The sequence below is a fragment of the Xenia sp. Carnegie-2017 genome, unplaced genomic scaffold, assembly GCF_021976095.1.
Source record: "Xenia sp. Carnegie-2017 unplaced genomic scaffold, XeniaSp_v1 HiC_scaffold_25, whole genome shotgun sequence".
In the NCBI taxonomy this organism is placed as follows: domain Eukaryota; kingdom Metazoa; phylum Cnidaria; class Anthozoa; order Malacalcyonacea; family Xeniidae; genus Xenia; species Xenia sp. Carnegie-2017.
In genome coordinates, this window is record NW_025813488.1 from 4,990,848 (window position 1) to 5,015,709 (window position 24,862).

Here is a 24,862-nt window from a genome sequence, read left to right on the forward strand (position 1 = left end):
CTAAGTTGTGAGACGAAATATTATAAATATTTAGAGAGCAGAACGTTTATGTATCTTTAACACATAAAATAGTTGATTTTATTCAGAAATATTTCTGCGATTTTATGTACTCCACAAACTGTGAATACTTCCTCCTACTTTTCCAATTCGTCATTTCTATGGTTACTTTCATGAAATCCCTGTCTTTCAGTCACAACAGCACAGCACAGGACATCACATCACACCACATTAAAGCACAGCATAGCAGGACAGCAAACCAAAGCACACCACATTACACTAGGTACTCCAATACACAGTAATAATTAATGGATACAGTTAACTTCTATTGGCTAAGATATCAAAAGACGTCACCAACATAACACGAGATTTACAAATTCGGATTCGTTTCTCCAGCTTTTTGTTTTCGTTTTTCAAAACTTCAACGAGCAGAGGATCGTCAGAATTCATGTCTTGAGATTCAACTAGTGTGAATAAAAGTAATTAAGATAACTTTTACGTAAACTAGTGCTTCAACAAACATGCCATATACATGTCAATGTTTCAACTATATGTATAGTAAGCGATATTGCATGTTACTCACGATAAAAGCTCCATCGGGTTTCATTAAGAAGCAAGCGGTTCTTTGCTTGACACAACTCATTTTGAGCTCCACTTGCTTGCTTCTTAACCTTATGATGTTCCACTTGTGAATATCAAGTATGGAGTCATTCTCACGTTTATTATTGTTCTCCTAAAATACACATTTTTTTTCCAAGATTAGCTTCATCAGTAAAATCGGATATTTTGACGGCAGGTTACACTTTGAAGAAGTTGTTCGTCGGTGTTGATGACGTGTTGGTAGAGCAAAGAACAAGATGGCATTACCATACCGTATATATCATTGCTATGGTAATATCGCTCATATACTAATGGTGACGCATGGTGATAGAGATGCTAGGACATATACTAATGGTGACGCATGGTGATGGAGATGCTAGGACATATACTAATGGTGACGCATGGTGATGGATGACATATACCAATGGTGACGCATGGTGATGGAGATGCTAGGACATATACTAATGGTGACGCATGGTGATGGAGATGCTAGGACATATACTAATGGTGACGCATGGTGATGGAGATGCTAGGACATATACTAATGGTGACGCATGGTGATGGAGATGCTAGGACATATACTAAGGGTGACCCATGGTGATGGGCATGCTGGAACATATACATATGGTGAGAAATGATGATGGACATACTAGAACAAATACTTATGGTGAGAAATGGTCATAGACATACTAATACAAATACTTATGGTGAGAAATGGTCATAGACATACTGGAACATATACTTATGGTGAGACATGGTGATAAACATGCTAGAATAGACATCAATGATGAGAAATGGTGACGGACAAGATGAAAAATATACTTATGGCGCACAATGATGATACACTAATTAAGTCACTCACTCGTCTCTCGTCGATGTCATAGAGACGTTCAAATTCAATTCGGTTACTGCCAGAGAAAACAGTTTCAATGCAACGAGACTCATCTGAAATACCGCAAGAAAGAATTGAAAATAACACACGACAAATAATTCGTATGCCGAACATAAAAATGTATTCTGTGACACATTACGATAGGGCAGAAACGTCGAAGGATAAAGCAAAAAATAATTAAACCATATTGTAACATTACCTGTGTTCGAAGAATCCGGAATCATTAATTTTTCGTCAGCACTATCACTGCCAGAAACATGACTTGTAGTACAATCCCTCATGCTTTCGTAACCACTACTGCTAAGCTCTGAACCAAGTCTTCGGCGCCTTCGGGCAGGAGATTTTGATAAAGGCGAGTCAGTTAAACTCCCGTCACTTGCTAATCCACTGCTGTAACCATGAACACTTTCTCGTCGTCTACATAACAACAATAAACGACGATGATTCAATTCTACCGTGTTTAACATGATGAACTTTAAATTTCTTTAATAAACAAGACAAAATTTAGTGCTGTAGTATGACAGATGAAAGCTTTTAACATGCTCTTCATAAAGATGAATTAGAACTTTGCCATGGGTGGGGACAAAAATGCCAGAACAACGTCTGAAGGAGGGGACATTTACACCCAGTTTTTGTTTTGAAGAAGCCATAGAAATAATTTTTATTGTGAAAGAATTTATCTCTTTCAATTTACTCTAACCTTGCAGCCTTGAGCTTAGAGCGTTGTCGAAATACATCTAACATTTTACTGTCTTTTCGAGTCATGTTTTGTGAGGATGAAACATCTTTCTTTTGGACTGTAACATCTTCCTTTTCATGTTTAAGTTCAACACAATGAGGGACAAATGGTTCTGAGTATTTGAACTGCTTGTCTTTGATTTTGGGTTTCAATGGCGATGACTGACCAAAAGCAAATGCAGCACGACTTGTTATGGTAAGGGATACAGTTTTACGCTGTGATTCTGGAGTATCAATATTTTCCTTTTGTTCGTTGTATTTCCTCTGCTGTGAACCACAATATCTGAAAAAAGTCTTCATATTAAATTTGTGGAAACTTTCAATCTAACGGCAACTGGTACGAAAGCTGGCCAAAATTAGAATGTAAAGTCAGTCAGCAGTTTTTTACTTTGATTGTTTTGCTGAATATTCACAAGATAAAGGTGTAAATACTTGGCAACAAGGCATTATGCAGTTACATCTTCTGCCTTTAACTTTTCTTTCAATTCCTCGTGTAAATGATAAATTAAACTTAAACAGTGACAAAGTGAACATTACTTAAGTGGTAAAAAATCGGAAGCGTTGAACAAAAAATTTACATATAACATGCAACAAATACAAGAATTATTAAAATAGGAAAAAAGCGTCTCCTTACTTCAGTGTTACAGGTGCCTTGTTAAGACTACGTGGAATATTTGTCCCGTGTTGTCCTTCAATATCTATTTTCCTATCCATCTCACATCCCACGTAATGGACATAGGCCATTTTATCCCTAATGACCACCTTGTACTCCCTGGGTAGAGATCCCGAAGAAGCATAAAAAGACTTCAGACCACGACGAGGTGTCTTTACGTAATGTAGAGGGTCGGTCTTAGTGCTCTCGTATGAGTCTTCACTGTGCGTATCGCTACAATTTTCTCCTACGTCACTCAGGCAATTCCTGTTTGACAACAGTAAAGTTCTATTACGTGGACGTCGTTCCAGTTTTACTTTCTTTGGCGAAGTAGCACTAATTTGTGCAGTTTCTGCAACACAAGTTTTCTGGGGTGTGAGAGGTGGCTCCAATTTTTCATTCTCTTCATCGTGATTAGAAACATTGTAAAGAGATCTCTGATCTCTTTCATTGTCAGAATTTTTAATGAGCATTTGATTGACAACGTAATTTTCCAAAATAGACTGGATCTCCGTACTATTGGGGCTCGATGGAGAAACACGGGAAATTTTAAGATCCTGTGATTTACCCACTTTTGGTTTGCTATTTGCAATCTTTTCTTGTGCATCCGAGTCAGAGTCTGGCACAAGATGATAAAATGTCTCTAAAGGAGTATCTAACGCCGGAGAATGACTAAGTTCATCATCTTCTTCATCACTAAGCATTTTCTCAGGTTCTTCTTCAATAATGGGAACAAAACCGTTGGTTTCAAGGCTCTTTTCACTGTGATGCAGCTCCATTACGTCAACTGAATCACGTATGATTGTTGTATTTTGGTCAGAAGTCTGTGGAAGATCTTCTACAATGTTTTCTTTATCTTCATGGTTTATTTTTTCTAAAGGATCTTCCCAGAATTCACATGTTTCAGTGATCTTTTTCTTCTTTTTCAAGGTGAGGTTTTCAACGGAACCTTTCTCTGGAACTCTTTCAATATTTCCTTTAAATTCTTCACTTAAGTCATACTCTAGTTCCATACTTGGACATCTTTCGCTCATATCAGCGGGTTTTTCTTCAATTGCATCCAGTTTTGATCTAGAAACATACAAAAACTTTAAATGAGAACAATTTTTAAGGCGAGAAAGAAAACATGCTTCCTTTGAAACGAAAATCAATTTTATATTTTATAAAACAATTTCTGAACAAATACTTCAAGCTTTGATCCACTTTTACTGGCGTTGATTTCATACAATCGTTGCTCATATGCGATGGTCCTTCGTTATCCGTCAAATCTCGGTCACTAAGTTCACCATCTGGGCCACAGTAGATGACAGTATCACATGACTCTTCTCCTGTGCTTGAGTTGTAGTCCGAGTGACCGTTGTTATTCTGTTGTAACGGATCAGCGAGGGCACTGGTGCGGATTCTTGGTTTGCGCATTCTCATTTCGTCACACGAACTTTCCCCTCCAGACGAGCTAGTGCCAGATCCCTAAAAACGAAAAATTAAATAATTTTAGAAATCCCTATCTGATCACAGGAAATTCTTTTTTCCAAAAATAGCAATGTGTGCGTTTGTGTGAAAAATTACTTGTCCTGCTTTCTTTCTTCGCAGACGATGAATTCGGGCAGCAAACTGAACGCAAGAAAGCGACTCGGTATAGAACGGGATTGATGGGGATATATGAGCAACCATTGTGGCACGACAAGTTGTACTACCCAACGACTCTCGCAAAAGTCTAGTCAAAGTGCTATCCCTGAAAACAAGAAAAAATCTAATTAAAAGCTATTCATGAAATTGCGAGAAAGCAGTGTTTCAGGTGAATAAAAACTTAACATCAGTGCCTACTCTTTCCAAATATGTAAGCAGAAATACTCAAAAATGCCTATGTATAAGTGGAGCATATTATAAAGAAATATTCACAAATACTTTTACATACTTATGAGGAACATGTTTAACTCCATTAATAAGAGCAATGATCACATTTCCCAGTCCACTGAGAGACATTGATGAACAACTTGTCTCTTTATTAACGGCGTTGTATCGCTCACAGCTAGCAAGATCAATTAAATGGAGGCGTGATCGTCCACCGTGTACTATAAGAGCAGTTAAATTGTTCAATAGTCATGCCAAGAACATATTCTCGTTTAGAATTTCGCTGTTACCTCCCATTTTGCCGGCTATTTTGTCCACTCTTGACTGATATACGTGAATAGTAAAGAACATATGAGAGTTGAGTGTCTCTTCACTATCTTTCTCTGTACAAATAAACATGAATATCAAAATTATGGCACTTGACTTTGCATGAAAACATAGGCAAGAAATGTGAAAAATACCGTTATTTGGAACAGTTCTTGTAGCCAAAGCAGCATCAAGATAAAAAGCTGCCTTTTCAGCAGATGACGCTCGCAGTTCGCTGTGATTCAGTAACTAAAATACGATGAAAAGCAAAACAATTGTCAAAAAAAGGCATGAATGTTTTTATGGATATGTAGATTGCACCTGCGGTCCTGAGACAGGATCGTCATAAAGATAAACACTGGGTTTTGTTCCGTTCAAGGAATCACTGCAACCTACGAAGAAGACATTTTACAAATTTGATTGAAAATTGAAATATAGTTTTTGTTTGTAGGTAAAAAAAAGATGACGAGACAAAGAGAAAATGATAAATTCTCATGAACCTTACCGTTCGAATGTTCTTGAAGAAGATCGTTAAGATTCTCAGAGCGACCAACAACTTCTACAGCTGACACGCGAATGGAAAATCTAGCACCAGTTCTGTCAAAGCAGATCAAATATAATATTCAAAAACTTTTTATAGTTATGGTGGATGAACAAAATCTCAGAGAAATAGAAATGACAAAAAGACAAAATTATTAAATTAAGTACTTTTCTCGTTTTTCTTCGATCAGTTTGAAAAGCCATTCAATAGAACAAGGAATTATGCCTAAGCTGTGAACACTTTCATCTCCACCAATCATGCTAAATGTTTTGCCTATAAAAAGACAATCACAAATAGCTAAGGATTTTTCATAAACAGCACCTATACCAAAGATGAAAATCATATAGTTTATATCAAAGAAATAAAAAATACCTAATCCAGAATGCCCGTACGCGAAAATGCAACCATCAGAGCCATTGACGACCGACTGCAAAACATCCACAAGAGCTGTACCACAAAGCTCAGCCTAAAGTATATCGGTTACTTTGTCAAAAGTCAAAATTCAATGTTTTCGTCGAAGGCAAAGCGATTCAAGACACGTTCCACACGAACTCACACTATACGGCTCTCTTTCAAATCTAAATTTGCTTATAAAACATTTCGCACAGCTGGTATAAAAGAAGTACTATATCTACACTATTTCACCTATACATTGGCTGTACAATGTCAGCAATACCTGGGATGAGTCTGGCTCGAAGATGGAATCAAATGCAAACATTTTTGGCGCTGCTATTCCCATTCGTCGGTGTTTTTGTGACACGTGATTAATGGCAGTCGGACAATAAAGTGTAACTTGTTTTTTCTTTTGATCAACTTTCAAGAACGAGCTTGTCTCTCCAGGAAAACTGGGACTGATCCGGAGCAACACCTTCACCTGAGAGGGAATTGATGTAAGACAAAGACATTGCTATAATACGTAATACAAAGTGAAAAGGTTGAAATTTTTCATTTTGAAATAGACAAATTATTTATCATTAAGGCTCCAGACTTACACAAACATATAAACCAAGATCAATATAGAAAAGTCAAGTCCTTACTTTTCCTCCAGTGCTTTTACGTTTTGATAATCCTTTTATAAGAGCAGGAGGTGCTGGCGGTGGCTGTATTTTGATGGCTTTCATGAAGTTCGTAGAGAATATGTTCATTTCTGGGCAAGAAGTGATGCCATTTGTCATCACTATAGATGATTGCATTTCCAGTTTAGTTGGCGACCTGGATTCCCGTTTTTGTTTCTTCCGAAGCTTATACGCTGCCCTAAACGAAGAAGATTAAATAATTCACTGAAATATTAATAAAGTAAATGGTTTGAGCCCAGGAGTATCGTTAAAATATTTCTAAAATATTAATGTTCCATACTATATACGTGGATAATCACACTAATGGTTAAATGAAACTTTATGTTAAAATCTCACACTTTTATTAACGTCGAGGACATTGATATTGCAATAAGGATGTGGTAATTTTTATAGATTATTCAGTTCGTAAAAGAGCCAAGATCAATATTCGCTTCGACAACACAACTATCTGTTGCTTTAAAGTTCAATGAAAAATGCAAAATAACGAGTCTTTGTTATAGTGAAATTAGCTCGCCACGTAGTCACATGAAATGGGTGCTAAAATGACTCAAATAGTTTACGCTTGGTATCCTCGAGAAAATAGATAAAATATTTGAAAGACGTAAATGTTTTTCGATGATTGTATAAAGTTCATTCTCACAATGAATATAACTATCAATTAATGAGATAATATCAGTGTGATCATCCATCACAGGAGGGTAAAAATCAAACTATTCTATAAAAAGACCTACTGAAATAAAAACTCAAAATGAAAGTCATCACATATGAAGTTACCGCATATAAAAAATATTTGCCTCAGTACACTGGTAAAAATTTTATCGCATATTATAAAACTATTAATGAAATACGTGTCGGCTAAACATCACATGACTGCGTATGCAAAGAACACATGAAAAACAAACTTTCATAATTTTAATGATCAAATAACGAAGTCAAGAAACCATAAGACTTTTTGTGTTTTGTATTAATTGTGACACGTTTAACAATAAGTCCTGGTGTCTTTGTGACGTCATGGTTGAATAATCTAGATTCATATTGACTAATAATAATAACAAACATTATTCGTCAAATCGTCACTCTGAATATTAAAAAAAACAAAATAATCTATAAATGAATGTAAAGGAAGTATTGTATCTAATGAGATGAATCTGGTCAAGAAATATTCTTCACAAGATTCTCTAAACAAAAGTTATACAAAGCTTTTTTATTACACAACGTGTTTTAGGGTCAGCTTTATGTTTCTTTTATGATCACACAATCAGTGGCCCAAGCTATTATAAACCCCAAACTATGCTTACGAAGATACGAGAGTGTAGAGGGTTACAAAGGGCAACTCTCGTGTGTGTCCAAATAAGAGTTAATATAAAAATTAATTATGCAGTTATGAAAAACCACACGACTAACAAAGGAACAGTTCACTCATATATATTCAGAAGACAAAGAGTATTCTCAATTCATGTACAAAATTCAAATACATAATCTATTTGTTATAGATCATGATCATAAATAAACGAGAAAAATTAAATTGACAAAAAATTACCATTCCTATATGGTTCCATATCGTGTTGTTTTTCTATGTAAGAACGCTTATAGCACATTACTTTCTCGTATTATGTTGATACGTTGTATTCTTTGCTTTGTATTGAATTATGTCTATGTCGATCGATGAATGTATTTATAAAACCACCTCTAAGAAAAATTCAATTAAGCACATAGCAATCTTTTAATCTTTGGTAAATAAGAGATTGAAAATCACTCAAACATCAATTCACTGACTGATGAATGTATGCAGATAGCAAAGCAAGATCAGAATTTCTAGTACTTCAAAGAAGTTGTTGAAACATGTGTAGTTGCCTAAGTTAAGACAAACGTTATTTTTACATTTAATTGACTTTGTTGGAATGATAAAACTGTGTTTGCTTAAACGTGTCGGATGTATTTAATGCTTTTATTACGCGAGAAGAGACAATGTTTGGTCAGTTTTAGTTGCTTTTATAAACAATACAGCAAGTTAATCTGTAACGGCATTGAATAAAAATGTCCACAAGAAAAATGATAACAAAATGTGGGATCATGTTTGCCTTCAAATGAAAGGTTGGAGTGACTTGGTTGATGGATTAATCTTAGTCAAATTAAGGAACGCATTGTCATTTATCTTGTTTGCAAAAGCTTACTTTACGTTCCTTCACTGTATAAGCCTTGAGGCAACATAAAAATGTAATGTTATCATGATAAAAACACCTATTGTAGTGAAAGGATAAATATTATGTATGTAGATAAATAGCTTGTGTATTTCCTCAAAACGGAAAAAAATAACACTTGACTTTCATTCAGTCACTTCACAACGACTGCATAGCTGCCAATGATAGATAGACAAATCTTTCTGGCTTCTTCACAATCATATGAGGTAACAATACAGTGAAGATAGCAGTGATAATAAAGAAAAAGTTCTATGTTTGAAACAGGACTTTGTTATGCTTACAATGTTCTGAGAAAGACAACAAATGGAAAAGAGTAGCAATGGAACATCGAAGAGCTTCACGCAGAATAATTCCTGATATATCTTTCGGATACACAGCGTCCCATTCTTTGATTTTCATTTTAAATCAACAATACACAATAATCGGTGATAAGCGAATATTTTACCAAAACAAGTATCATGTATAATGAAAAACGTGAATTCTTCAGTTCAAAAAACATATTGACTTAGATTTACGAACTTCATCTCGTGAGGAACTTAGCAATCGATGCTACGAGAATCAATAATTGGCACAGTTGTTATTTTTAGCTTCGAAACAAAAATAATATCATGCAGTTATATTCCTTCGACAAAACATTGAAATCCTACGATCACAAAATTTTTGTTTGTTTATGGTTCAACAATGGGACTCCAGGTCAGAGTTTCTGACATTCATCTCCCCAGTCGAGACATGCAATTGTGGTATAAAAATACCGATTTAATAAAGTAAAAAAATCAACTGTAACTAAAATATGGCAGTGGATTGATTCCAGGGGGGGAGTCAGGGGGAGTGATCATATAACATTTTAGTAAGCGTATTTGTCAACAAAATGACAATTTATACATGTATATTTCAATCATGATACAATCTTTTGGGTAATTTATGTAGTGGCTATAATTTGCAAGAATTACTTCTTATAGTTACTACAGGAGCAAGTAACCAGATAATCCGAACAAACGCTTAGTTATACTGCAACCATGCCATGGGCAAAAGTTGTGCTCAAAAGCTCCCCGTAGATTGAGGATTGTAATATGTCTGACCTCTCTTCTCCGTGCTTTTGTAGAAGCAAAATGAATACACGACTTAGCTCTGTCAGGCTTTTATCAACTTCACAAACTTCCTCTTCACTTTCATCAGTGTGCGTACTCGCCATCATTGCATTTAAAGTCTACACTTTATACAATATTGTCTGAATAATTTTACCTGCTCTCGACATCGAGAATACATATGGTCGAAATGATCGTGTGTCACAATTTGACGACTTGCTTTTGAAATAAAACCACAAGCTATTCAATTAATTTGACACGTGTATCCACTTTCTCATATATACACATAACCTCAAGCAAATAATAAGCAAATATGCATAAAAACAATCTTGTATATGTTTCCTGTTATAGCAAATTAAAGGCTTGGCATGCATTGCCGCGTTATTACAAAAATCATGCTATGATATACATATATATGAAATTACATTGTTGATATGTATAGCAGATGACATCATACTATACTGATTTACAATTATTTCATTATTTATGAGAATGAATTTACAATGTAAAACGTCGCGTCAGTGATTATTTTTTTCAAATTAAATTTGCGTCGAGGTTAAATTTTTTTGGATACGATCGATCAGAGTTGATTGTACGAAGTCCGTACACAGTTTAAGCGGTTAATAAGCAGATCTTACATAAGTGAAGCAGCGGTTTGCTTTTGTAGGGAGCCTTTATAAATGGTGCTTGCTATTTCTGCTGTGTATGCAATAAAGTGTATTAATGAAAAAAAGTTTGGACAGGCATAAGTCATCAACTACTTACAGCATTTTGCGAAATTAAAAACCTGTCATCAATACTGTAAAATAAATTATGAATAACAAATACAGTGGACAGATGAATTTGAAATAGACTTAAATCTTGTTTGGCCACATATAAACTACCTCGAAAACTATCATCACTGACACCGTTACGTTTACACAGTTTCTTTAGCGCAGTTTAATCCAAATTTAGTCATGAATTTTAAGGTAAACCTACCTTGCAAAGACAGATGATGACGATGAAAAAGGCTGCGACAAATCACGTCCGTAGGCAACGTATCCTAGAAAAAATATATTTAAATCAGGCAGAGCCACAATTCTAGGAAAGAATTTTAAAAGCTTGGAATAAGAAGAACATGAAAAACTTAAAAAAACGGAAATATGAAAATCTTGGGAAACTGAAAACCTTAACGGAAAATTTAGCAAAAAAAAACATAGCTACAACGAACAAAAAATATAGATACCTTTAGAAACGCAAGTCTTAAGTGACAGAGAGCATGAATATCTTATTAATAAGAGTGCTGTTAATGTTATAGCTTGTAGGAAAGCAAGATTGTAAGAAAATAAAAAACAGTCACATAAATAATGTAAAATAAAGCCGTAGAAAAAAAAGAAATCGAAATTAATGTTAACATCACACTATACCGTGTCTTGGAGGGAAATTAACTCCATGATTGTACGGGGTTTCTGCAACTGCGAAATTCGAGGTCAGCGATCCTTCATTTGGTAAGGTAGAAAGTCTTGGTATTTTTGCAGCTAATAATTGGGAATCATCTAAACTTTGGATCATACTCAGGGCTTCGTTTTTCAGCTGAGCTGCATTGGTTGAGCATATGTCACAGTAATTTTCTCGCCAGGATTTCAATTCTGTGTCAGGAACCCGTAGTTGCTCAAATATGCGCGTTGCAAGCTTGGAGCCCTGGGACAAAACAAAAAATATTGATATCATTAACGGAAATCTTATGTTTAAATAAACGTTTTTCAAACACAGAAGAACTTTAAAGAAAGTGCCTAAGACACTTATTTTTTTGTTGCAAGATCTTCAAAAATCTAACCAACTTTCTTTGCAACATTTATGTTCGTTCCAGTGGCTTAGCTACTTTTTGATCAAATAAAGATGAATGAAGTAAACTAGATAATTCATGGATAATTGTTTCCGAACAAAAACATCTTAAAATCATTTATATTGTCGTTTGTAAGCTGCAAACTTGCCTGAGATGGCTCTAAAAGATTTGATTGTTATAGAATAATCACAAAGGGAGTCTAAAAGACGAGCGCTATTTTCAGCCTTCAAAAAAACTCACCAGTGCATATTTTGCCGTAGTTGAAAATTTGCTATTAAATGCTTTAAGATATTTCACAAAACGCCATGTCGCTGTCTACTTCTGCCTCGCTTCAAAACTCTCTATTGTTATGGCTACACAAAAGCCTCGTTGCGCAGCGCCCAACTTTAATCTAATTTTAAACTAAAACACTCACCACAAAAACAGTACTTGCTGTTGTATTTTTTTGCATTGTTTTGTAATTCTTGAATTTTACACGTTTGCAATTTATAATTTTTCGTTCGAAACATCACGTTCCTTTGTTTTTAGATTATATCAACTCTAAACATCCCAATATTTCCTTTACTTGTGAGACTGAAAATGAAAGCAAACTCCCTTTTTAGAGAAGTTTGCAATTATTGAAAGCTCTGTTTACTTTGGTTAACTGCAAATCTGCAATGTTTACTCAACTGCCGCCATGTTCTTTTTTGCTATCGCTGCTTTTCAAGCCAATCAGCTTACAGCATTTACAGTGCAGTGAAATTAAATCCCGGACTCCCTCCCCAAATCAAAGTCTTATGGTGGGAATGATTCAGCTGAATACATCGTCCTTTATCTAGTATTGAACAGTTACAAGGAAGGTGGAAAATATTTATACAAAACGCACGAAGCATTTCGCTTGCCGGCTCACCGTACAATGTCTTTAATGTTTAAATTTTCTTTAAAAACTTTTCATGGTAAAGAACAACAAAGTACTCACAATGTAGTAAGCAAATGAAAAGACCATAAGTTCTTTATAAGTACCTCATTAACAACATATTCGACAGAGCTAAAAAATGATCCATTATCTTTGCCAATACTGGAATTATTTTGTTTCCCGCGATCAAAGAGATGGCTAGAAACATCGTATGGAAAACAACGCTTCTCTCTCAAAGGTATAGGTTTGTGTAAAATGACATCCTTGAAAAGCGTTTTCGACGCAACGTCGCTGCCGAAACTTGAAGTCATTTCTAACCGAGAGTCTTCAATTAATGACTAGATTAATGACTAGACTGTTTAAAGCGGGTTGTTCTAAAGACTCCAGCTGTTACACATTGAATAACAGTTAGGGACATGAAGTTCGCAATGAGATTGAAGAATTTCCTATCTTTGTAGTCAAATGCTATGAATATCTTCGTAAAAATAAAAAAATCATGATAGTACAAGTTAAGAGAAATAATAGCTACGCCCATTTTTTTATAGACAAATTTTACAAATCTATTTTACAAATTATAAACAGAAAACACTCAATATGCGAGATTCACGCAACTTTAAAAACACGAGAGACGACGCAAACGATTTGCGGTCATGCCACTTATTACTATGAATTGTCTTTCATTGTGAAGAACTAGAAACATAAGCAACGGGTGTTCCATATCAAAGAACAAAAATAAATCGAAATTATAATTTAACAAGTTAAACGCAAGTTTTCTCTAATACAAGAAAAATCGTAAAGCTTTCTTACAACGTATGAACAAATGCAGCTGCTGGAAAATTTTTCTGCAGCTGCTGGAAAATACAGCTACGATGTTCTGACATCAAAAACGAAGCAGCCATAATTAAGAAACATGACCACACAATTCTCTTCAATTAAAGACTTTATTGTACTTCATAATTAAGCACAATTACGAAGTCCATAATAATTGCACGTAGCCACTGTTATTTTTCATTAAAGTTCGGTAATCAATTTTGTACGTTATAGACAGCTTTGAAAACGTAAAATGCACACTGCAAGCTGGCGAGACAAGTATGCAAATTTATGACATTTATAAATGAAAATTGTGGACCATGGCTTGTCAAGCAGGGTGCACAAAGAAATATTCATGATTTCGTAAGGAAATCACAAGCACTTAAAAGTACATGGTATATTATCTACTGAACATATGTTACATAACGATTTTTGAGGGCAATACATGTAAAACAGAATATTAACATGAAATTATTCACTCTTTGAAGTTTGCTTGCACAAAGACGGCAACGGGCAATCGCGCCATCTTGGCTGAAGAGGAAATTAGTTTTGTCAAAGCATTGTTTTGTGCACAATGTGCTATAAACAATATGAAAACAGATGAAAATAACGACTTAAATGTGTCCCTCCTTTTGCCAATGGACAATAATGGTCGATTATTTTTACGACTCAGAGAGAAACTCTTTATTTTCAGTTTTAATAGGTATTACTGCACGTGATTACCAAAAAGATGTAAGGTTTAAGTAAGCGAAATGAAATCTTAGGGCAAGTCTTTTTTCTATATATTAAACTTGATGAAGTATTTTTAAGTCACTTCATGAAGTATCAATAAAACAGTAAATACGCCGAAATAAAGCTTTCTACGCTAAATAAGAAAGTTGACTTGTTAGAATGAAAGAGTAGCCCAACTTAGTATTGAAAGTTTAAAACCTTGCATTAGTTATTCACCAAATTAACAACAAAATAAACATAAGACTTACTCTTTGTAGGCTTCCTTCATATTGAATAACATTATTTAGCTCTGGTAAAATCAACTTCAACGTTTGTCTTTTCAATTCCACAAGACGTCTGTTACATTTCTCGCACCAGACCCCTGACTGAAACTTTTTGTCATTGTTCAACACTTTTGTTGTCGTAGTTCTTTGAAATGACATTTTGCCTTTCGTACCAACCCTAGGTTGAAAACAAGAGAGTTTGCTGTATTTTTTTCTGTTGATGCCAATCAGTTAGTCATTGTATAGTAGCCTTTGCATGTTGGCTGTGGTACAGTAACTGTTGTGTAGTAGCTGTTGTATGGTAACTATTGTATGGTAGCTGTTGTATGGTAACTATTGTATGGTAGCTGTTGTATGGTAACTGTTGTGTAGTAGCTGTTGTATGGTAACTAATGTATGGTAGCTGTTGTATGGTAGAAATGGTACATGTTAGCCTTGGTATAGGCTTGTCATTGAATAGTAGCAATTGTATGGCCACTTTTGTATTTTTAGTTGCGTTTAAGAATCAGTTATTTAAATCTATAGCTGTTCGAGTACAATTATTCAAAGTGTGGTTTTAAAATATTTTGATGAAGAGCTGGAAAAATGCACAAACCAATGGGATGATGCTCCTACAAATCTTACTGAATTTTATTTGTAACAATCGATAAAACCAAAAACCTTTTGTTGTCTTGCTTCTTAAAAGCTCATATACCTATAGAGTTTATTTACTTAGAATTTTATTACAATTTGCCAACAAGCATAAGACAGTGATTTCCAATTCGTTTCATCCTTAAATGGATTAACAAAATCTCATTTGTCAAACATATGGTGCAGTGTGGCGTTTAAATTGTTTCATAAGTGATATTTGATATTTATGAACATATATATACATATATATTCCAGGCTGTTGGTAATACTGAACTTCCGATATTTTTACTGTGTCGTTTTTGCCTGTCAACGTTCATAAAATCATTAGTGCTTCGCTAAAATTGTCAGTGCAATTGCTCGTTTCCTGTTCACGGAAATAAAATAGCATCATATTCACGTCACCCCGGGGTTAGAAAATATTTTAAGAAATGAATCATTCAAAAAATGTTGGCACAATCGTCAAATTCTTTATCCCGCACACTTAAAAGGATCAAATAAACGGCACTTTTGTCTAGTAAATCATTCTTTTGATAAATAAATTAAGTACGTAAATAGGTCAACCAATTATTAGTGATCAAAATACAATACTTGCTCTAATTTATCATGAAAATTCGTACATCGTTGTACTTTAAACCTACTATGTACTCTGATAAAAAATGCATATACCAACCACTTTCTTCATCTATTATAACCTAATTTGGCACTTTAATATGTAGCAAATATTTTCAATTCCAAAAAAAACCCTTTACGTGGCGATCAACAGATCTAATACATCTTGAAAAAGATTAACAATTTCTTAGTCTCTGGCAAGAGGATGTTCATTGACAAAAAGCTTACAATGCAAAAGACGAGTAAACAATAATAATAACTTGTTCAATATTTTCTATTCATCGTATTTACGTTTATTGGTAAGAAAGACACCAGAGAATTAAGGATTCTTACGAAAACTAGTCTTCACAAATCAATTGAATTGTGTTGGATTAGACGGATTCCCCTTTATCAACGTGTATTCCCATCATAATAAATAAATTCGTTCAGTACTTTATGGTTGACTAATGCTTGTTTTTTTTTCTGGTTCACATTGTAATGCACAGTATGGCCTATCAATTTAATTTCTTTAAAACATTCATAATGTAAGTCTTATTTTAGCGAAAGCTGCAAATCGTCACAAACAACAGAAATTCTTTGATAACCTTTGTCCCAACTTATAGAAGTAGCTGTGTCATCTTTCAAAAAAAAGTAATATATTTGAATTCGAAAGTAACAAAACAAACTCTTTTTTATGAGCAATCCAACGTTTATTTAATAAATGCAACTCGTTGTAATTTGCATAATCCGCGTCGTAATTCATTTGGGTAGTTTGCGTTGCATAACACACAACTTGGACAGCCACTGACATCCAAGACAACATTCATTACACGTATCAAATGACCAATCATCTAACTAAGTAAAATTATGTGGAAAAATATTTCTAAAATCCTCATTGAATAAAAAATATTCAATGTGGAATAAAGTAAAATGAACACCATACGGAAATCGACACTAAAGCACCCACTAAGTTTCCGTCGAGAAATGCGTAAAACTATACTTCAGCTTAAACTATGTAGTGGATTATTGTCTGATCCATGACGAGTTTTTTAAAAGATAAAGAAACACAAGAGCAGTGGGTTTTTTGACACTCAATACTATAAAACTTCAAAAAGAAGGTGTTGAATAATCAAAATAATTTCAATGTAGAAGGTGCAAAACATACTAAAGGCCTTTTATATTATTTGGTGCAAAATATGCGCTATATATATTTAAAAAAAAACACACACAAAAATTGTTTAAGTTCACTTCAACTAAATTTAGACCTTTGCAAAGTGATTCAATTCCACATTGATACACAAGTTTTTACTATCACAAATGTCACCTTGCAGACCGGTATTTGACAGCAAATGATTGCTGTGTTTAACACGAGATGGAAAATCCTCATAGGCCCGCTGTCTATTTAAAATGTTTCAGCCCACACATATATTTAAACGTAAAACAGAATGTTACATGAATCTGGGTTTTATCGTTGATTTGTTGACTTCGGTTAATGAAGCAATTGGAAAGAGTTATCAAGGTAATATTTAACAACAAGAGAAATTCACATATACACATCCGAAGTGCTATGGTTAATCGATATATGTGTTAAACCGCTTTCGTCAAGTTTTCTTCACACAGTCTTTTGCGTCAGTGCAAAAAATTTTCTACGTAAAGCAAACGCTGTAAAATGTACAAATATAGTATGTCGTGTAAAATTTTCCATAGTAGTTAGCCGAGCACAGAAAGCAGAAGACAAAAAGAAACCTAATAATCAATCAACTTTTCCTTTCATTTTTTTCATGAATTCAGACTTCATTACTGACACAAGCGATTGCAAATCAATGATTTTGGACGATTTTCTTTCTCTGCACAATTGCGTAGACAATCGCGTTGTACAATATATCTACACAAATACATAACAAGGAACAGTTGTTGTAGGTTAAATATATCTACGATTTGACTGATAACATGAGCGAAATTTCTTCTTCTGCTGGTTATGGTATAAAAAGGACTTTAAATTTATATATAAAAACCAACTCACCACTTGCTTGAAGAAAATAATCAAGTTAAGTTTAGAAATCTTGGCCCAATTATGCTGGATATAAATATCGTCCGAAAGAAGTTAATTTTGAACTACGAAAAAACGTCCATTCGACTGTATATTTGAACAACCAAAAGCAATCGACGCAAATTGCGCAAATAATTTCAAATCTTGCATTATCCCTTTTTAAGTATTTCAATGTCAGAATATTCAAACAAACGTCACAACATTAGCATTAAATGCTATGCGCGTCAAGATAAGAACTTTGATTTGGGACATCTGTATATCACGAAAGCATACCACTGTGGAGCTGTCAACAAGATAGTCAGATTAAGCTGATCGCTGCGTATGGCTCACGACTCAACAGCAATATTACTTTTGGCAATAGAAGCAATACCACATACGGCCTACCTAATTCAACAATAAAACAAAGTTCGCCTGAACTTTTATTAGGAACAGATGTCACCCTTATGTCTATGCACATGCAATTTTGCTGTCTATTAAAATTACTTCATCTTAATAGCAGGTCTCTCCAAGAACAGAGAAAATTATTGGCTATTTACACAAAATACACAACGCAAATCAACTTTTCTTGTTAAGTGTTAAGTAATAGAATGATTTGAAGTCCACAGACATTTTCAATTGTATATTGGGTCATTAAATTAAAAGGGCGGTCATTTGAAATATTGCCCTAAATTGACTGCGTTGAAAGACGAAAAAACATCATCTTGACTCATAATGTGAAAAACTTCTGCGAATACTTTAAGATCTCAGTCCGATCGTTATCGTTTGATTACTTCAATTCCTTTGCTGAAAAGATAATTTTACAACAAAATATTTTAAAAACTACTGAAACAAAAAGCATAAATGAATGGTGCATTCATCAGCCATAATATACCGTGGTGCAATTTGCTGCCATGCAAACCTCCCTGTTTGGTTTTAGTTCGCTCTGCATTACAAAATATTTTAGTTTGCTTGATCATAACAGCATTATATATTTTAGTAACATAGGAGTACATTCACTTCTGTTCTTATGTAACTCACTCAATCAATCATACCCGCTTGGAGTCATAGGTTAAGGTAACACAATAGTTTAAACTTCTCTATTTTGTAAATGAAAGTATCATCTTATGGTTGGCTTCTAGGTTAAAGTCTACAAGTTATACAACTCTGCTATACTTGTCTACCACAGTATTTAATATGGCAAGAATCTTCTCGAACCGTGACGTAAATACTCTTAAGAGCTTGGAAAATTTTTTTGTCATAATGTCATTTCAAAACACTTTTATGATGAAACAATAGAGATGATCATGTAGCAACCAGACTTACACGCGTGGCTAAATAAATTATATCATAACGTTTTCACAAAACATCCATGAATGTTATACATCTCAGATCAATTGAAATGCTTTTCAACGGGCCTAACTACTATAAACTATGCAATTGATCGTTCAGAATCAACGCAATGGCTGAAAAATATTTGAGATATTTTATAATTCATTATACATTGAAACTGACTGATCCTTTCTATCGTCAGCAAGAAAACTGAATATATAATGAATGTATAATGACTTATAAAATATTTGAGATATTTTATAATTCATTATACATTGGAACTGACTGATCCTTTCTATCGTCAAACATATGATCTTGCAGCTTCAAGATAAAAGTAAAATATTTTGGTCAGCTTCCAAAAATTCACGCCAATTCATATCTTTAAACACTTGAATAACTCTTCGCCTGTAAATTACTGTCAACTAGCTCCGAAATCAATAAAAGACAATTGGAAAAATAAATCATCGAAGTCGATGATTTTTATGCGAAGTGTTTTTTCATCATGTCAAGCATCATGCATCCAATTGACGTAACTCATAAAATACAGAATACAAATACTTCACTTTTCCATAAATTTTATAATTTTGGCTAGTTCACTGAATTAAAATTAAAATTATTATCTTACTTTAACTTTCAATTCCTATGCTTCGCTTGCATGTAAAATCTTTTTTCTTCGGTATTTCAAGTTATGTTGAAAGCCATTTTCCATTAAAAGAACGTTAAAGAAAACATTGACAATTAAGATTTCCGACACCATGTACGCTGTATAAACATGGTGTCAAGAAGTGTAGATTTCATTCACAGTATGCACAGTCAACGATGTTTGTGGTCCATTTGGTGCATAGCTTTAGCTACTCCTTACTACACATGGCTACCCCTTACTGCACAAAACAAACATGCTTCTGAGCTTAAATCACTCCATAAAAAGAAGGCTTCGTCAGAATATTTCAAGTTAATGAGTCGATTTGATGCGAGCATTTTGATATACAGCAGGGAGCATTTTTGATGTACAAGTGCATGTGAACATGTGAGACTTCATTGAATCAGAGAGAAATGCATTATACAAAGAACAGAATAAAACTTGACTGACCATTGCAAAAAAACCTTACATAACAAATATAAAACACCACTTGAAATGTGGAATAAAGTAGCAGTTTTACAACACCTTTGTTTACAAGTAATAACATCTGCTACACATAGGCACATGGCAAATACGTTTCTTATAACAGCGTTTGCAAAGCTTAAAATTATTATCTGACGTGTGTTGTGTTTCCCTTGAACATAAAAAAAGAAGAGTATCGCCACTTTGTTTTTAGCTACTGCGCAGCAAAGAGTAAAAAAACCCCGAAAGTTCTGTGATTCTTTTGTGCATTGTTAGTGGTCATTTTAACGTGAAAGAGATATTTACATTGCCTCCATTCAAAAGACAATTTGTACATCGTTATCAAGTGGCTAAAACGTCTGTGGACAAATAGAAATTAATATAAAAATAGAGTGTTTTATTCTTTTACGCACTTCCCGTTATCGCCTAGGTAGGAGGTTAACTCAGACGGAAAAAAATTGACTTAAACATTACTATAACAGCCAGGAATAAATCTGCTTTTCTACTGGCAGCAAATCTATCAAAATAGCTTATCTTATAAGCGCACATTTGAAGGAGTAACTGCAAAATCAGGCTTAAGGCTGCGACATTATGCACACATGCATATAACGATAGAACTTGAATATGAAAACACGCGAATGTTTGTTCAAAAAAAAAAGCAATTATTTTATGAACATAGACAGCAACATTTGTATCACAAAAAATACATCAAATTCTCGATCGACTTATTAAAGTAATTATACGTTTGGAGTAAAAACATCTGCGTGTAAAACAAATGTATTCACCTTTCATACGATGGACGCAATGTCAGTATAAAGTAATTAGCATAAATCACGCTACAATCGTGACACGTACGTAAATGTTGCATTATTTTGTATGGATTGTGAACGAAATTTTTCCTTTACAAGAGAAACGTAATCTTAGGATAACCGAAGCTAATATAGTGTATGAAATCCGTGCGTTATAAATTGGGAAGAGTAATTTTCGTGCAAATCAAATCAAGTTGCACCAACCTGCTGGTTTAAGACGTTTTACTTTAAGCGATGGACATCCAACAGTGTACCCAAAAATTCATGTTACGTCTCACAGAAAGAAAGCCTTTATTTTAAATTATCTTTGTCTTGCAAAAGAATAAATCTGTTCAAAAAGAAACAACATTCGGAAGTAAGTTTCGAGATAACTCGTATTGTCGAGGGGAGTATAGAGTCACCTTTGTGACTACATTGAGGTTTTTGGTCATTTTATTGATCGGTTTTGTTAGCATAATGGATGATCACCGCTCAACTTTTGACCTTTCTTCCGCTGCACCCATTCCCTATGAAACCTCAAAGGCACATCAAGTCTAGACTGGGTATTCACATCAATTTGTGTTTCAGTGCATGTACTGCCCCGCAAAATTCACACAAGGAAGGAAATTAAAAACTCATTGCCTTTTTAAATGACTGAATGTCTGACTGCAGACATTTATCAGCAAGTTCTAACAACATAGTTGGATTAAATAATTATCGAAACAAGCATTTGTGAAATTTTTAGATTTGGAAAAATACATTTGCTTGATATGATATCACTTGTGATGAAGAAACACGATAAGAATCTGTTTAAAATCACATCAAATTAGTTGCGTGTATAAGAACTTGAGTTTAAAAAGTACTTGGATAAAGAAAACACAGTTGAATAAAAATGAGCAACACACTTTGAAATAACTTTTCACTCACTCAAATCAAGGTCATTACTTGTAAGGATCTTTCGTAAATAATTTCACTTATTGACATGTTGCTAAGCAGGAAGAGTTTATATTGATTAAAATGATATCAAATCTGTCTGAACTATTCACTTCTATAGATCATCTGTTCCTTGCCTAAGACTGACATGCAAGAAAAGGACAGATTAACAGCTTGCGTTGTTCAGCATTTAACTTATCTCACCAAAATTTGGGAAGAATAAAAAAGAAACTATCATTTTTTTTCAATTTAGGCCCCCGTTTACACTATACTGAATGGCTATCGTAGCAGGTTGAATATTCTTTATATTAAAAGGCAGTGAAATTGTTCAACGTCAGAAACACAATCAAATAGACTAAATCTTAATAAGCTTTAACTCCGAGCAGTTACCCTTTAGAGTGAATAAAGATGTCATGATCAGCGAATCCGGTATAGTGTAAACGCAGCCTTAATGTTTTGCCCACAGTTTAATGAAGCAATCTACTTATCAGCAATAGTCAATAGACCGACAAAAATGGCTTTTACATTCGAGCAATAATTTTTAAAGAAAAGAAATACTTTATAAAGTTGATTTATATTGGAAAAACTCCACCAGCAATTCATTTAATTTCCTCCAATTGAAACAAATACTAAATTTTCTAAATCAATTAGTAGAAAATCGTTTTGTTGAAAGTTTAAAAAAATTTGCTTTAACGTCCATTACATTCAGATTTAAATATCTATCAAATATTAGTCGCATGTAAAATGAAAATTTATCAATTTCACGCACTTGACAAAACGTCTGCGAACATAACCATTCATTCATTGACAGAACAAAGAGATAAAAACAAAGATAATTATGGAAATGGAGGAATTTCGACGCAGAACAACAACATGGATTAGCCTGATAACAAACATCAAAAAACTATAAAACAGGAACGTGAGTTCTGCTTTGTAATCAAGGGAAAATAAAAGCTTTTCTTGAATGATGGGGACCGTTAAGATAAATTTATATACATATCTCACATGCCAAACAATGAACTAGTATACTACAGTGAATAAAGATAGATTTGAATAAAGTATTCTTTTTTACTCTCTTTTCTACACTGCTTAACATTAAGTGTTTCTTTCTCTAATTGATTCAACTTCTCTTTTTAATGAAGAAAAAACTAACATTATACAAAAAAAAATAGCTAAGTGATTCGAGGAATGCCATTACTTCATCATCATGTTCATTCCAATAAATTCCATGGACAAATCGAATTGAAATCTGATTTTATTCCGAAATAAACTGTCAATGAAGAAGACGCATTTCTTCCAAGTTCAAAACCTTATTCATTTGCGTTGAAACTTAGATCCATTAGGCTGATCTAGAACCTACATGCTTTGCTTAAAAGTCAACAACTTACTCAAATGTCAGCAATGCAGATAGCCAAATTCGACCATAAATAATAATGAAAGAACTCGTGAAAGAGATTATCAAATGCATACTGTGAACATCATTCCAACAAAAAACAACATCATCAAACAGGCAATCAACCAGTTTACTCCTTCACGCTTAATGAAGGCCTATTTTTTTAGTAATTTAAAATAATGATAACGAGAGAGAGTTTTCATCAATCCATAATATGAAAAGAAGAAGTAAAACTTGTATGAAAATAAGAAGTAAAACTTACCAGCTTCTTAAATGTAGCTAGCTTTACCCTCAATATTCTCTGGGCAAGATCGAATCAATTGGCAACTTGTTGCTTATCCCGAGATAAGCAGTTTGGATGGAAAGTAATTGGAGCTTAATTGACCTTCGAAGGATATTTAATGTTGCACAGAATGCCCCAAGATGTCGGGTAATTTGAATGTTTACATTTTAATATTCAGAAAAGTATTACAAAACGGCGCCGAAAAAAGGTATTATGGCAGAACATAGAATGCATTCGTGGCGTAATTCGTAAACAAACGAACTGCTCTTTGTCGTAATACAAAATAGAAAGCCATTATCATCTCTATCTCGTAGAACAACCATTGTTCATAGGTAATCCTTTAATCTAATGTATTGTACAAATTTGTAAGGCCTCTTTAAAAACATACCGCTCGCTCATATAATGTTGGAAATCTAGATCATGCAGTGTTGTTTTCGTTTACTTAAATATATCGCCTTGTGGTGATGAGTGATTAGAAATATACATTGCTTGTTTTCTAAGAAGGAAATAATGTTTCTAATTGAAAAGATGAAAAAATCAGCGACATAAGTCAACTCTATCTTAAGCTACCATTGTGCGATCTTGAATTCTATAGATAATCTGATTGCAATGCTATAGCTATAGCTCGCTTCCTACAGAATTATAAGTCAAAAATGCGATAAAAACCAACAACGGTGTTCGAATTCGGAAGATATTTGTTACGTGTAGATTTGCTGCAATTCCCACTTAGAGGGTAAAAATGCAAAATTTCTAGCAATGAGTAAATGAAAAATTCAAAGAATTTCACTAACTCACATAGTACTCAATGATTCACACACATTGACTAAGAAAATATTTACTGTAACAATACTCACATGTATTGTCTCTCATAACACCATGTTTTTGGTCATTGAACGTTGACCCTAAAAATTAAGAATTTCAGCACATTATAAATATTAGGTCAAAACGATGGCAGTTAAATTGCACAAGAAATTGTTGTCTTTGATAAAATATTTTTATAGAAAACTGATCTAATACAATTTTAAATAAAAATTGAAGATTCTCACTTGCTCTAATAACCATTTAAACACAGACCATCATCACAAAATGTTGAAAGTAATGTAAGAGAAAATGCTGCAGCTTATCGATGCCATCTACATCAAAAGTTGATAGCTATGATTCACAGCTCTTGCTTCACTTCAGAAATCAAGTGAACAAAAACCCTTGAACGCGTATCAATTTTGATTTCATCAAACAAAAAGCATTCAGCATATAGGTCGCTAACTCATCAAAAATATGAAATATTGATGTAAAAAGCCAATTTTCTCAGCATGTACAAGAACA

General features: G+C 33.9%; 1 protein-coding gene across 7 annotated transcripts; it reads right to left on the minus strand.

The window, feature by feature from the left end:
* Positions 1-51: 51 nt before the first annotated feature.
* Positions 52-24,521, minus strand: LOC124452566 (kinesin-like protein KIF3A). Of its 7 annotated transcripts, XM_047003128.1 has the most exons (23): positions 24,394-24,520; positions 21,156-21,279; positions 14,450-14,642; positions 11,493-11,619; positions 11,346-11,417; positions 10,918-10,981; positions 6,615-6,831; positions 6,254-6,451; positions 5,950-6,043; positions 5,745-5,850; positions 5,542-5,633; positions 5,358-5,428; positions 5,192-5,285; positions 5,021-5,113; positions 4,795-4,951; positions 4,446-4,611; positions 4,066-4,346; positions 2,862-3,950; positions 2,190-2,510; positions 1,689-1,906; positions 1,460-1,542; positions 581-730; positions 52-461 (listed from the first exon to the last, which is right to left on the minus strand). In XM_047003128.1, the coding sequence occupies exons 3-23, from the start codon at positions 14,621-14,623 to the stop codon at positions 444-446; spliced, it is 3,885 nt and encodes a 1,294-aa protein (XP_046859084.1). In that variant the 5' UTR covers positions 14,624-14,642; positions 21,156-21,279; positions 24,394-24,520; the 3' UTR covers positions 52-443. The 7 variants fall into 7 exon arrangements, with proteins under 7 accessions (XP_046859084.1, XP_046859081.1, XP_046859082.1 ...); XM_047003125.1 differs by having other exon boundaries at positions 11,346-11,619; positions 24,394-24,521; XM_047003126.1 differs by lacking the exon at positions 24,394-24,520 and adding an exon at positions 21,858-21,872 and having other exon boundaries at positions 11,346-11,619.
* Between the last annotated feature and the right edge of the window lie 341 nt (positions 24,522-24,862).

Bases quoted from the DNA above. Each gene is read 5' to 3' on its own strand.
- LOC124452566 (XM_047003125.1), bottom strand. From the start codon at position 14,623: ATGTCATTTCAAAGAACTACGACAACAAAAGTGTTGAACAATGACAAA. The intron at 6,044-6,253 runs GTATTGCTGACA...GATATACTTTAG, and splicing joins TCGAGCCAGACTCATCCCAG to GCTGAGCTTTGTGGTACAGC. The intron at 5,429-5,541 runs GTAAGGTTCATG...TCTTCTTCGTAG, and splicing joins TCTTCAAGAACATTCGAACG to GTTGCAGTGATTCCTTGAAC.